We start from the raw sequence: 14,754 nt of genomic DNA, 5'->3' as shown, positions 1-14,754 counted from the left end.
TAGTCAGTTTCTTCCTGAAATGTGGAATGGGGACACAGGGATTTGAGTCAGTCTCCCTCAGGTGCTGGAACTGGAAGATGTTATAAAAGCAGAGTAGGCAGAGCCCACCTGGACCATATTCAAATACAACAGAGACAGAGGGAGGAAGAGGACATCAGAGAAAATGAAGCTCAAGAGAGAGGAGAGGGAGACAGAGCAGCCACTGGGGCCTTTGGGTCCCTGCCCTTGGGTTCCATGAGATCCTCTGCAATTTCCCTTTCTGCAAAGCTAACTGACATGCGTTGTTTTACTAACATGCACATAATCCCTAACTAAATCTGAAATTGGTATCAGGAGTGGAGTGAGCAGCAAAAGAGTCTCAGACGAAATGGAAGCACTTAGGGATAGAGTCTTGGTGGGGTGAGGGCAGTGGTGTGCTGGTACATGTTTAATGACTAGTTTCCCAGGAGTAAGAGGAGAAGCCCTGATCTGCAGCATTTCCAATTTTCACGGAGTAAATCCTCCCATGCAGCACTTCTAATTTTCACGGAGTAAATCCTCCCCTGGTGGCCGATCTCAAGGTACTAAGGTGACATCACTAAACACAGAGATGTACACGATTGGCTCTCATGAACCAAAGGAGGTGGCTCCCGCACACCACTGGGCAGCAGGAGGGCAGTGAGCACGCCTCTTCCCTGGAGGGGATGCTGGCAATCTCTGGGGTGTGGTGGCAAAGCAGGTGGGTATGCCACCATGCTCACCAGTCTCTTGTATTCAGACTGTGTGTCCATCAGGTCTGCTGTTCCAGGTCTGGGGCCTTCCAACCCCCATCCCAGAGCAGCACAAGGACCTTTTGAAATACACAAACCACATGCCTGAGTTTGAAAACCAAGAGTGGGACCTTATAAGCCAATCTCACCTCCCAAGAAAAAGGGCAGACCCCACCCACCTACCTCATTGGGAAGGACCGTGGCTCCATCTCCATCACGAGGGACCCCATCCTTCCCCATCTGGGGGAGCATGGAAAGCCTGGCCTCCTCGCTGCCGCCTGACTTGGCTGCCTTCTTGTTCAGGATCCTGGCCATGCCCTCCGGCTGGTGGTAGCTGGCGGGGGAGATGGGCTCCAGCTTCTTGGCGCCCTCCTCCCCGGGTACGGACGTGGGGCTTGGCGCCCGGCCACACACGTTGCGGAAGAACTCCTGCACGATGCCATACTTGGGAGGCTCGGGCTTGGCCCGGGCCTCGGACACGCCCAGTTTCCAGACGGACTCGGTGCTCCCCGAGTGCTCCACCACGCTGAATAGGCTGGACAGCCCATCGTTGATGTTCCTCAGCACGGGGCTGTCCCGCGTGGTGGTGGAGCGGGCCCAGGCCGAGCCGTTCTGCTTGCCCTGATGCAGGTTCCACAGGCTGCGGTCCTTGGCCCCGTCCAGCTTGGACACGGACCGCCTCTGGAGCTTGGGCGAGCCGTACTTGGGCGAGCAGCACGGCCGCTCGATGCGCGAGTGCACCTTGTCCAGGGAGGAGGAGATCTGCTTGCTGCGCACGGACACCAGCGAGGAGCTGCGGGGCGACCAGCTCTTGCCATGCAGGCTGCTGCGGGGCGGGTCGGTCTGCAGGCCCACGCTGACTGTGCGGGTGGTCTGCGTGCCCACGCTGGCCAGGCCCACCGTCTGGCTGGACGTGCTCTTCACCTTCCGCTCCAGCGAGCCCGAGCGCATGGCCTGGCGCACACAGTTGGTGATCTCCTTCATGTCGTCGCTCATGTTGCCCGACATCTCAAAGTCGTGCAGGGCCGCTGGGAAGCCGGGCCCGGCCGCCGAGGGGCCGCCCCCGGAGCCCCCGTCCAGGCGCTGCCGGGAGAAGTTGCAGAGCCAGCGGCTGTAGGAGCTTTCCGCCAGCCCATCTGCCTCGGCCGACTCTTTGGGCTTGGCTGTGGTGAAGAGGAAGCCGGGCTCGATGATGATCTTGCCCTCCCTGTCATGGACCACGGGGACGCCCAGGCGCCGGGCCACCGGGGGGCTGTAGTAGACGCGGATGCCCGTCTTGTCGGGAGCCGTGTAGCTGCGCTGCATCTGCCTCCCCGCCGGCTCCTGGCAGCCCAGGGCACCCAGGTGGTTGCAGTCACGTGGCGAGAGCCCTGGCTGTTCCGGGGCAGCCTTCTCCGGGTCCACTGGCTGGGGGCCCACAAAGGCAAAGGCAGGGCTGTTGGGCAGCTTCTTGCCCCGGGCGGCTTCCCCTGCGAGGTAGGGGGAACAGTCCAGCAAACTTTCAAACTCTGACATGGAGGAAACCGATTTGGTCCTGGGAAGAGCAGGGGAGAAAGGGCAGAGTTAGTGGAAGATGCCTCACGCGGAGCAGGTACTCTGGTCTTCCTCCCTGGTCCGTGCACTTCACGGGCAGGGGGCGGTGGGGCAGTGGGGAGATGGACCGTGACGGTCCTGCTCGCCTCTTGCGGAAGACGCTGTAGGTGCCCTGCCCCTCGTCCCCTCCACACTCACACCTACACACTCAACACTGCATCTCTGAGCACCTGCCATTCTCCACCGGAGGGCTTTTTTCTGTCTGCAGGAGCACACTTGGCCTCCACCCACAGGAAGCTAGAAATTCACATAGTTTATGGCCCTAGACACAGCCCTCAACGAACAGTAAGCGGGGTTTGGTGGCTTGGTACCAGCCTCCCTGCCCGCAGGTGGGAGAACTCATGTTCTGCTCTGGCTCCCAGAGGTGCTGTGAAGCTGAGCTCCAGTTGCCCACGTGTATCCTGGTTGATAACACCTCCTTCATGGTGCCTTCCCTTCCCTGTCTCACTTCCAGGCTTTTCCTGGAATCCCCTCCCAAATATACCATTTGCACTCAAATCCTTGCCTCAAGGTTTACTTTTGAGGGAACCCAATCTAGGACGCCATTAATCTCCAGCCCAGACGTGGCACGTGTGCTGCCTGATGACTGTAAGTGCCGGGCATACGTGACAACATTGCACACGTCAGACCATTCAGTCCTCCGACAGCTCTAGGGGGCAGTTCCTGTTATCCCAGTAGGTAGAAATGGGAAGTACAGCCGAAGGGCACAGAGCTAGAAATGACAGCGTTGGAATTCAAATCCCACACTATGACTCCAGAGCCACCCTCCTATCCCGGGGCCCACCTGGCTTCACGCTACTCGCACGGCCCCTGGGAGGTTCTGTTACCCTGAATCTTTTCATAATGGTTTCCTAATGGTGCAGACATGGTCCTGATAGCCCTAGGGGTCTTCCTGGCTGTAGCACAGGGCTGGGCCCAGAGGACGCTGCTCACTAGTCCCAGGAATAGATGTCCAGCTGGACTCTCCCAACTCCAGGGACAGGAAGAACCCCAAGAGGAGCTAAACAGTTGCTTTCCCAGCTAGGATATTCTGGGGCCCCAGTTTTCCACGCCCAGAATCAAAAAAAGCACAGGCTACAATTGCCATCACCCCAACTTTCCCAGCTCCTAAGTGGCTTGGGTTCCATAAAAACCATATCCCAGGGGACTTCCCTGGCGGTCCAGTGGTTAAGACTTCACCTTCCAATGCAGGGGGTGCGGGTTCAATCCCTGGTGGAGGAGCTGAGATCCCACATGCCTCCGGGCCAAAAAACCAAAACATAAAACAGAAGCACTATTGTAACAAAAAGCACTATTGTAACAAATTCAGTAAAGACTAAAAAAATGGTCCACATCAAAAAAAAAAAATCTTTAGAAACCATATCCCAGTGTTCTCCCAATTCAGCTGAGGTGCAGTGGCAGAGGAAGAGAAGAGAGGCAAAGGGGCAGGGCAGCCTGCAGGGTGGGGCTGGGGGGGGGGGCAGAGCAGGGGGAGGGGCTGCAGAGTGGAGCATGGGGAGGGGCTGCAGAGTGGAGCATGGGGAGGGGCTGCTAGCACCTCTTTAAGCCGGTTCCCCCAAGCTCAGCTTCAGAAACAGCCTCCTTGTTGTGGATCTTCTCACTGTGTGTCTGCCATAGAAGAGAGACAGGAAAGGGTCAGTCTGGCCACTAGCACACAGAGGGAAGGTAACAGGGGGTCAGTGTGGGAGCTGGCCCCGAGCCCCACGCATGAGTCTCCTCTTGTAGAGCAGGAGTGACGTCAGCACTGATCTAGAATGCTCATTGGTCAGTTTCTGGCTACAGTGCACCTACCCCCTCTCCACACACACATAGGTATGTGATCCAGGCGTGGCCAATCAGTGGTCCGAGAGAGAATCCAAGGAAAGAGACTCTATTTAGAACTTATTCTGAATGTAGTGGCAGCAACAAAGCACCCAGTAGTCGCTGCTCAGCTGAAGGTGAAAGCAGTGACCTGAGGTCCTGCTTGGGGTTTGCCCCACCCTGGTTCAGAGACCTGCACCAGTTTTCTGACCCTGCATCACCAGCCCTCTTGAGCCCCTAATGAAATCCTTTCCTGCTTCAGTTCCCCAGAATTGGCCTTTATTGCTTCCTCAGGCTGTCATGAGCAAGGGCCCATATGTTCACTGTTTGGTTACTCAGTGTGTGTCTATACGGACAGTGCACCTGAGGCTTAGAAGCAAACTTCACTGATTGATCTCCACAACCAGGGCTGGGCTAAGGCAGAGAACGTGATTCTCATTTTACCAATGAGGCAACTGGGGCCCAGAGAGGGAGAGTGACTTGCCCAGGATCACACAGCTCTTTGGAGGCTCTGCTTTTGAGAAAGGCACAACTGAAACACAGAGAAACACCTAGCCTTTGTCCCAGGCATGGAAGGATGGAGCTAACAGGGGGCTCTTTACAGGTCTCAAGGCTGGAACCATGAAGTAGAGACCTCAGGATTGAGGAGCCTAAGGGGGTGAGGGTGTGTGACCTGTGGGACAGGATTAGCATCCTCCTTGTCACATTCCCCACAAGTGAGAGACTTTCCAGTGTAGCCAGGAGCACAGCACATGGGCAGCCTGTCACCCCACTCACCTCTTTCCAGCTGTTGTCCTGCTTCTCCAGATCTGAGTGCTTCAGGACCCAAGGGTCAGCAGCCTTCTGCAGCTGGGCAAGAGTAAAGAAGATGGTCATGTGCAGGCAAAGATGGTGAGCAGGGCCCTGTTCTGTGCAGGGCCATTCCCCAGGCTCCACTCTGCAGCCCAGATGACCCAGATCATGGACTCAGAGCCACCTTCCCAGTGGGCAGCAGCTCTGAACCAACGGAGTGGGTTTGACAAATGATCATGAAACCAACCACTTACAGGCATCCTTATAAGTGTCATTATATCAAGCACGGTAATAGTTGTTATTACCATGTTAATTCACGCTACAACGCCTGCAACAGCTACATCAGCTAAGCGGCAGCTGAATGACATCAAAGTGGTATCTCCACCTAGGTATGCTAAGCAGCAATTAAACTGAATGAGAGTGGCCTCTGCATTCTGTCATGAACAGCTCTCTATGAAAGAGGCAAAGTGTAAATAATATGTACATTAGCATTCAATTAGTGATTTTTAAAAATCTCTGAATGTAAATTTAAATAGCAAGAAAGGGAGGGAGTGGGGTGGAGTATGCTTTTGTAATATCTGAGTCTTATATAAAGATGAAGTCCTGACTTATACAATTAAAATAAAAAATAAACAAAGGAAAAAGTCACAGTGGAGCATAGCAGCTTGATAAGCTAGGTGCATGTTAACTGTAGTGGGGCTGTAATGGTCAATGATTATTTTTCCTATTTCCCCCTTTTGGTCAGAGGACTCTAATTTTCATGGGAAACCTCTTGGTTCCGAGGTTTTGGCAGGTTCTAGGTGTGGGCACGTGACTCATACCTGGCAGATCAGAGCCTTGTGGAAAAGGAAAACTCTCTTTCCACTGAAACTGCTAAGCTGTGAGGATATGAATACAACACTAACAGAGGCCATCTTTGAGAACGGCTTGCTTCAGAATAAAACACAGCGGAAAGCAAGCCTGTGAGACTGGCAGAGAGGCAGACCTGGTCCCTACTGCAGTCTCTGAGCACACAGATCCATCTCTACCTGAAGGAGTCTTCCCCCTGGTCTGTGCCTATAGCAACTTCCCCCTTGTGGCTTAAGCCGTCTTGGGCTGGGACAGACCTCACCTGGCTCAGGCGATTCTGCAGCTCCTTTACCTGCTGCTCCGCCTGCTGCTTCTCCCCCTGAAGCCGCTCCACCAGCTGCAGCTTCTCCTGGCCCCAGTTGTGCTCACTGATCCGTAGCTGCCGCGTCAGCTCCATGACCGCACTGTAGGACTCAGCCAGGAGCTGCTGCTGCTCCTCCCGCTCCCTCTGCAGGGCTGCCTTCCAGTCGGGCCCCATCCGATCTCCAGCCCCCTTCCCAGCCTTCAGCTCCATCTGCGGAAAGAAGAGCAACCTGGGTGGCTGGCACCAGGAGGCCCCTCCTCTCTGCCCTCCCTCGTCCCTCCCCGGGCATCAGCATGGGGCAGGGGGGAGGGTGCTCTCCTCACAGGACCCCTCACCCAGGAACCTTCACTGACCTCCTCAGTTGGAACTAAACTTTTCTCATAGGCAAGGCTTGTGTAGCACAGCTTCTACACACCAAGCTCCGTGCTAAGGGCTTTTCAGGCATTATCTGTGCCCTCAAGAAAACTCAGCAAGATAACCACCATTTTCAATATTTTACAGAGGAGAAAGAGGTTCACAGAGGTTATTTGTCCCTGGTCACATAGCTACAGAATGGCAGAGGTTCCTAGTTATTGCTTCTCAGGATATTTCATCAACACTTACCCATGTTTACCAGGGTTTACGGTTAGTGGGGGACATGCACAGTCACATAAAGAATGTGGGCAGGACGGCTTCCCTGGTGGCGCAGTGGTTGAGAATCTGCCTGCCAATGCAGGGGACACGGGTTTGAGCCCTGGTCTGGGAGGATCCCACGTGCCGCGGAGCAGCTGGGCCCGTGAGCCACAGCTACTGAGCCTGCGCGACTGGAGCCTGTGCTCCGCAACAAGAGAGGCCGCGACAGTGAGAGGCCCGCGCACCGCGATGAAGAGTGGCCCCCACTTGCCACAACTAGAGAAAGCCCTCGCACAGAAACGAAGACCCAACACAGCCAAAAATAAATAAATAAATAAATAAAAATTTAAAATAATACAGACATACACTTAAAAAAAAAAAAAATATGGGCAGGAATCACCTGAGCGTGATGGCTGTCTTGGCCCAAATCTTGGGGGGCAGGAGGGAAACGTGCAATCTATAGAATCAATGTACCCCACACCCCCAAGATGTGGTCAGATTCCCATGGCGGGAGGGACACCTGGAATGCCTGGGGTTGGGGGGGCAGTGGGAGCAGGGGACACTGTGGAAGGTGCAGGTGGGGCGGGAGCTGTGAGATCAGCAGGGAGGGTTGGGAGGAGAGAACGGTGGCAACAGGAAGCCAGAAGTCTGAGAATTGGGAAGAAGGTGGGATCACGGTCATGAGGAGACAGAAGGGCAGAGGTTTGGGGAGTGAGGGTCAGGTCTGCCACTGACTAGCTGGGTGACCTTGGGAAAGAAACTTAACTCCTCTGTGCCTGTTCTGTCACTTGCCCAACAAAGATCATCAGTGTACCCACTTCTGAGGGGCCCGTGATGCCTGGGAAGGCAGACTGCAGCAGGGGCAGCGGGGAGGAAGCTGGGCCCCGCAGAGTTCTGGCGTGGGGTAGGGGCTGGGGTGGTGAGAGCTTTCTCTCTGAGTGGGAGGAAGCCCATCCTCTCACTTCTCAGGCCAGAGTGGGGGGCAGCACCTTGCCTCCAGGCACACAGCAGAGACCAAATATCCAGGACTCCTGGTTAAGGCTCCTTTGATCATCTGGGTTGTAAGGAGGGGAGTCCCCCAGTTTGGGTGGAGGGAGCAAAACAGAGTCAGGTAGCAGGGGCTTAAGGGGATCCTTATGAGGACAGCAGGCAGCAGAAGTGTGGGTGTGAGGATGAAGGATGTCACCAGGTGCAGACAGGCATTTAAGTGTTCCGGCCTCACCTGTGAGCTCATGGTGCGGCGGAGGCGCCTGTGATGTCCCCATTGCTCCTTTGCCAGTCCCTCACCTGCCTTCCCTAGCCCAGGGACCTTCAGTTCCCACTGTTTCTGGTACCCTTGCTGTGTGACTCTAGGCAAGTCTCTTGCCCTCTCTGGGCCACAAGGTAAGTGAAGGGGTTCCTATGCTTCTAGGAGCATGGTTTGGGCATCCTCCTCCCCAGTCTGACAGCTGAGGCCTTGGCAGAGAGGGGAACAAGGAGGGGGATGTCTCTGACAGGTGGGAGACTCACCAGGGCAGTATGGCTCTTGAGCTCTGCCCGCTCTGTCTCCCAGGTGGCCTTGGCCTTGGCGAACTGTTGCTGAAGCTCAGTCAGACCACGGCGTTCATCCCGAAGCAGCCAGCATAGCTCCTTCAGCGTCACCTTCATGTCGGCCAGTGTCTTGATGTACTCATTGGGCTGCAGATGGGGGCAAGGCCTGGGTCAGGAGCTTTCGGAGCGGCAAGGAGGAGAGGCTGGGCTGGGAACTCATCCAGAGTCCAGCCTGGGACTCTACCAGGCCTCAGGCAAGTCCCACGACCTCTTCGGGTCATCTCCCCGTAAAACAGGCATAACAAGCCCAGCCCTGGCCACCTCTTAGACTGACACATGCCCCAGTTTCACATAAACACAAAATTCTGTAGTTACAGCAAGTATTCAACCTAAATCTGAGCGGGGCCCTGGCTTCTCTGAGGCTCTGCAGCATCTAGGCCTCCGTCTTTCTCCTTGCCCAAGATCTGCCTTCTCTGACCCACCGTAGGCCAGATGGGGAGTCTGAACCACGGAAGCTCCCTGACTGCCCGACTTGGGCCCAGTCTTCTCTCCTGGGCCCATGACCTGTTTCCCACCTGTAACTCAGCTTACTGTGGGTGCCCCTGGGAGCCTGACCCTACTGCTCTATACTACCCCATGGCTTGATTTGATGGTTCCTGCTCCTAGGCCACAAGGCCCTTCTTCATACAACTCACTCTAGCCTGATGTCCTTACCCCCACTATGCACATCCCAAGCTGCAGCCAGACTCAGAATACCTTGCCACATCTCTGTATATACAGTTCTCTTGGTACAGAATGGCCATTTCCCTATTCTCTATTAGGCAAGCTCCTATTCATCCTTTGAAACCCACCACCTATGACCCCTTCTCTGTAATACCATCCTTTATACTCTAAACAGAATTAACTGCTCTCTCACCTGAGACCCCACGGTCCATCATCTGACCCTCTGTCACTGCCCTGGGGTGACTTACATACCCCATAGCACTGAGCATCTGGGGCCAGTGACCAAGCAATAACCCTCTGCCGCTCCAGTGCCTGGTGTAGGACTGGGGTCAGAAAGCAGCAAGATGTGATCACTAAACAGACAAAGGAACAAATGGACAGGACAGGACTGGAAATGGGCTGAGAACGCACCGTGTTTTGGGTCCAGCTGTCCCCCGTGCAGGTCTTGTTATCAGAATGCTGGGCGTTTAATTCCTCTTCCTCCATTAGCAGGTACAGCTCCTTCATGCTATTTACCTGTTTTTTAAAAACCACACTCAATAGCGGGTAGGAGGGCATCATGCCTGAGGTCTGACCCTCAGGGGGAGGGGATACAGGCTAGTGGCCCAGATAGAAAGTGGGCTGCACAGCCAGGCAGGAATAAAGAATGGGAGTTTATGGACCAAAAGTACCCCAGCTGGGCACTGATTTCCCAGATTTTAACTTTGAGCCCTGGGCACCGTCCAGGTCAAGGAGCACAGCTGGAGAGTCAGACCCTTCTGCCCCCCACACCATCTCTTCTGCCCCAAGGACCATGAGGCATCCCTGAGAGCTACTCAGAAATAGCTATGTTATCAAGGTAGGCACTGTGGTTGGAATAAAGGGCCACAAGGCACCCTCATAATTATAGATAAGGGCAACCAGAGGCTTGGGTGGGCAGAAGGGACCCTTCCTGGGAGCGGAGGGGTTTGCTGCTGATGGATTCTGGGCAGGAGTCCAGAGCCAGCCCAGGAGACCAGGGTCTAGTTCATGATGGGAGTGAAGCAGAAGAAGTGGGTGCTCATTCACTATTCATTTCATTCATTCATTCATTCATTTGACAAATATTTATTGAACACCTACCACGCACCAGGCCCTGTGTTCAGAGCTGGGAATACATCAGTGAGCAAGACAGACAGAAGCCCTGGTCCCCTTGAGCTTCCATTCCAGTAGCAGGAAAACAAACAAATATGTGAAATATTTATACATGAAACATCATTAAATATATGGAATGTTCCATAATAATAAGTGCTATGGAGAAAAAGAGAGCTGGGAAAGGAGCCAGGATGTGCTGCACTGGGTGGTCAAGGACGGCCTTAGAGAGAAGGTGGTATTTGGGCAAAATCCCGAAGGAGGTAAAAGAATAAGCCATGTGAATACATGCAGGTTGAGAATTCCAGGTTAAGGTCACAGCAAATGCAAAGGCCCTAAGATGGGAACACATCTATTTGAAGAAGAGGAAGAGAGCCAGGGAGGAAGTGAGAGGTACGGGGACCAAGTCTGGCTGAACAGGCTTTGCAGGGACTTCGGCTTCTACTCTGGGTGCCATGGGAGCCAGGGGAGGATTGTGCTGAGGAGTGACACTGGCCTGACTTTCAGTTTTACGAGATCACCCTAGCTGCTTTGTTGAGACACTTTATAGGGTAGCAACAGAGCTCCATACTGCACAACACCAGGGGGCACCATCCACGTGGAGTACACGCGGCCTGGTACCTCCCTGCTTTGAATAGAAGATGCTCGGTGGAAGGGTGCAAGGGCAGAGGCAGGGAGACCAGTTAGGAGGCTACGGTGATAATCCAGGCGAGAAGTGGTGATGGCTCAGATGGGGTTGGTGAGGGGGTAGGCAGTGCAGCTGGGTCAGATTCTGTAGATTCTAGATAGATTCGCAATGTGCAAGAAAGGCCACGTAAGCCAAGTGCCTGGACAGGCTCCCCAAGGAGGCAGGTGAAGGTCAAGGAGAGACGCGGCCTGAGGGCTGAGCCCTCGGGACTGTGACGTTAAGGGGTCAGTTCAGGGAGAAAAGGAGGGTCCAGCCAAGGAGACTGAGAAGGAGCAACCAGTGAGGTGGAAGGAAAACCAAGAGAGTGTGGTGAAATCAAATGAAGAAGGGTTTCTGGGGTTCAGGGCAGGCACTGAGGCTGGAAATACGTGGGGTGGAGCAGGGCCTGTGTGAATAAATACCCAGTTCCCTCCCTGGTCACCAGTATCTAAACATACTGACTTTTGATTATCTGTATATGTGCACAGTTCTTTCCCTGAAATTCTTTGGGCTGGGTGTGCTTGGAATTCAGAATTAATCGGGATTTAGAAAGATAATATGATACCTACACTGTATATTGTAAAACAGCCCCGTCTGGTGAGATACCCTATGCTTGTGGACACCAATATTTCCCCTTCAAACATGTGAGTACTAACAGGAAATGGGGTAAATAAAGGTTTTGCTGCCAAATGAATGTCAGGTCAATTTTTTCCAACTGAGTTAGACCCAACAAACCACAGTTCTCAGAGCTTCTGGATTTCAGAATTGAGGACAAGGAATCAAAGATCTTTATCTGCAGTAGAATGGGGATAATAATTGTTTCCACATCATAGGGCATGTGTAAAAGTGAAATGCAATTATCCAAACAGAGCATTTATCACAGTGCCAGGACACTATAAATACTCAATATACGAGGGTTATCATTCATATATATAGTTTTAATTCTACATGTGTGGACACACATATTCTTTAAAAGTATGAATGTACATCAGGTTTGTTATTTATATGGTTATCTGTATTTTATTATGTACTTGTTTATATGTATTTTATACACATGGGCTTTATATCATTATATCTATGTATATATGTATTTTTTACAGTGTGGGTGGTTATGTTTCTTATCACGTCTATCTCAGTAAGTATGTATATTTCTATTTATTATAGGCATGTATATTATTTTATTTTCTATGGTTACACCTTATTTTTTTCCTAAAGTAAGTTTCTGTTTCTCTCTGTTATCCCAGTACGTTGAAATGGCTAGAAAGATTTTCACCAAATATGGAGAGTTTGCCTGAGACAACCTGATTTAAAATCAGGCTACGTGGCCTGAAGGCAATTCATTTTTTTTGGGGGGGGGGGACATCTTCCCTAGCAGCCAAAAGTGGGCTTCAGCTATGGAAAACAGTATAGAAGTTTCCCCCAAAATTAACAATAGATCTCCCATACGATCTAGCAATCCCACTTGTGGGTATATATCCAAAGGAAATGAAATCTGGATCTCTCTATGTTCATTGTGGCATTATTCACAGTAGCCAAAATATGGAAACAACCTAAGTGTGTGTCTATGAATGAACGGGTAAAGAAAATGTGATATATACATACAAGGAAATATTATTCAGTCTTAAAAAAGAAGGAAATCCTGCCATTTGTGACAACATGGACATGGATGAACCTGGAAGACATTATGCTAAGCAAAATAAGCCAGGGACAGAAAGAGAAATACTACAAGATCTCACTTACATGTGGAATCTAATGAAGTCAAACTCATATAAGCAGAGAGGAGAACAGTGGTTGCCAGGGCAGGCGGAGGGGGGAATAAGGAGTGAATGGGTAAGAGTTTCAGTTTTACAAGATGAAGAGTTCTGGAGATGGACAGTGGTGATGGTTACACAACAATGTGAATGTACTTAATGCCAGTGAACTGTAAACTTAAAAATGGTTAAAATGGTAAAATTTATGTTATGAACAATATATTTTACTATAATATAAAAAAATAAATTTTAAAAAAGTTGTTAAAAAAAAAACAAACTGGGCTTCATTCAGAGGCTTATGTGGGACTTCCAAACAGGAGGGACAGTCCTAAAGCAGACAGCGGCTTCAAATAGAGTCCCCAGGTGTCACAAAGCGTGATGCTCGTGGGGCAGCCATGCTGGGCTTTCCAGGTGCTTCTCATAGGGGTGCCTCCAGGTCAGACATTCCTGGGAGAGGGCAGCAGGGAATGTGTTCATCTAAAGATGGTCAGCAACTCTCTCTAGAGGCCCTTGGGGAGGAGGCGGGCGGCCTATGAGCCCCACTGGGGGTCGGGGAGGAAACTCCTGCTACAGATTCAGGTCTAACCACCATCCCCTGCTCCTGGGACATTCAGGCTACTCTGGGGGACCCCTGACAGGGGTACATGGGGACTGCCACTGGTCCCCATTGGCTCTGGAATGAGTAGCTTGAACCAGAGAAGGGCCAAGCCTGGGCTAGGGCAGAGGTACCTGTACCTAAAAGCCCAAGGCCAAGGTGAGCAGTGCCAACTCAGGTGGGTGTGACTGAGGTATGACGTCCTTACATGCCCCCTTCTCCTAGCAATGTCAGTGTGCTGATCGTGACAGGAGGAAGGGGATTTGAGGACAAAGGGTCCTGCACAGGCTGAGGGACAAATGGGCCACGTGAGTCCTTCCCAAGCTTCACACATTCCCAAAGCTCCACTCGTCATGTTTCTTGCCACACCCAAATACTACCTGTACTATCAGTAATGCTTTTAAGTCAACCTACCCTTTCTAGTTAAATAAACATATCTAAAAAAGGAAGTTGATATTACTAAAAATGGAAAGCCAGTGTCCATTATCATTGTCAAAGGTAACATTAAAAATAAAATAGGTATATTCGTAAGTGAAAAATAAGCAGCAATAAAGAATCAACTACTTTCATAGGTAAAATGTGGATGAATCTCAAAGAATTATATTAAGCAAAAGCCAGACACAAAAGACTACACGCACTTGTATGAAGTTCTAGAATAGGCAAGATTAATCCATGGTGTAAGAAGTCAGAATAGTGCTGACTGCTGGGGTGGGCATATCACCTGTGGCACCCGGGAGCCTTCTGGAGCACTGGAAATGTGCTCATTGTGATCTGGGTGATGCTATACTATGTATCTGCAGGGTGTATACTATAAAACTTCATCAGCCATACACTTAAGATGTGTGCACCTTACTGTATATAAATTGTACCTTAAAAGAGTAAAAAAATTAATATATACTATATTTGCATATAATGCAAAAACAACAAAACCAGATCATTAAAGGCATCTATATCCTATTGCCAGCTCAAGACTCAGGTTTGTTAAAAAGGGAAACCAACAAATACCGCAGAGGTGTTAAAGACCTACTGGCCCCCAAGCAGACTTTTTCCTGGCAAGGCCGGGACTGAGTCTGTCGTCTTCACCATGGTCTCCCCGGCATCTGCCACAGCACCCAGTAAAGAGCTGGTTCTCAACAAACCGATGCTGAAGGAATGAATGAATGAATGCAAGGATGGAAGCTGCAAGCTGATGCCTCGTATCTGAGCCCCAGGGCTATGTCAACTCAGGGCTATGTCCCTCCTGTCCTCTCTCCTCTACCCCACCCCACCCCAGTCCCAGTCCCAGGGGAACCATACCTCAAGGAAGTCATCCCCCTCGCTGGGCAAAACCTTGCCCTGCCGCCAGCGCTTGAGGAACCACCTGAGCTTCATGAACAGCAGGAGGAAGTTGTGCTTGAACTGCTGGGACTCCTGAACCAACATGTTCTTCTCCTGGCTCCAGAATTTCTGCTCCAGCCTCCGCTGCAGGCTCAGACTCTGCAGCTCAAACTCCCGCCGCAGGAGTGCCCTCTGCTGGTCCTCCTTCAGCTGCAAGGGGGACAAGAGCATGAGCTACCCCAGCTGTCTAGGGGACCCTAACTCACCCCATTCCAGGCCTCACACAAGGGCCGACAGGAAATTTCAGGCAGTGCCTGGTGGTGACCCCTGACAGGGATTCCGCCACTAGCAGTTCATTGTGT

General features: G+C 51.8%; 1 protein-coding gene across 2 annotated transcripts in view; it reads right to left on the bottom strand.

Moving 5' to 3' along the window:
- MTCL2 (microtubule crosslinking factor 2) overlaps positions 1-14,754 on the bottom strand; it is a 71,422-nt gene that overhangs the window by 10,829 nt on the left and 45,839 nt on the right. The window contains exons 8-14 of one of the 2 annotated variants that reach the window (XM_068565274.1): positions 14,372-14,602; positions 9,364-9,468; positions 8,209-8,376; positions 6,046-6,297; positions 4,920-4,991; positions 3,880-3,950; positions 933-2,283 (exon numbers count right to left, since the gene is read on the bottom strand). In XM_068565274.1, the coding sequence (XP_068421375.1) occupies positions 933-2,283; positions 3,880-3,950; positions 4,920-4,991; positions 6,046-6,297; positions 8,209-8,376; positions 9,364-9,468; positions 14,372-14,602 (2,250 nt within the window). The remainder of the gene's footprint in view (positions 1-932; positions 2,284-3,879; positions 3,951-4,919; positions 4,992-6,045; positions 6,298-8,208; positions 8,377-9,363; positions 9,469-14,371; positions 14,603-14,754) is intronic. The other variant, XM_068565275.1, reaches the window with a different exon arrangement.

The sequence above is a fragment of the Eschrichtius robustus genome, chromosome 16 (assembly GCF_028021215.1).
Source record: "Eschrichtius robustus isolate mEscRob2 chromosome 16, mEscRob2.pri, whole genome shotgun sequence".
Taxonomy (NCBI): Eukaryota; Metazoa; Chordata; class Mammalia; order Artiodactyla; family Eschrichtiidae; genus Eschrichtius; species Eschrichtius robustus.
This window is presented reverse-complemented; position numbering and strand designations above follow the sequence as displayed.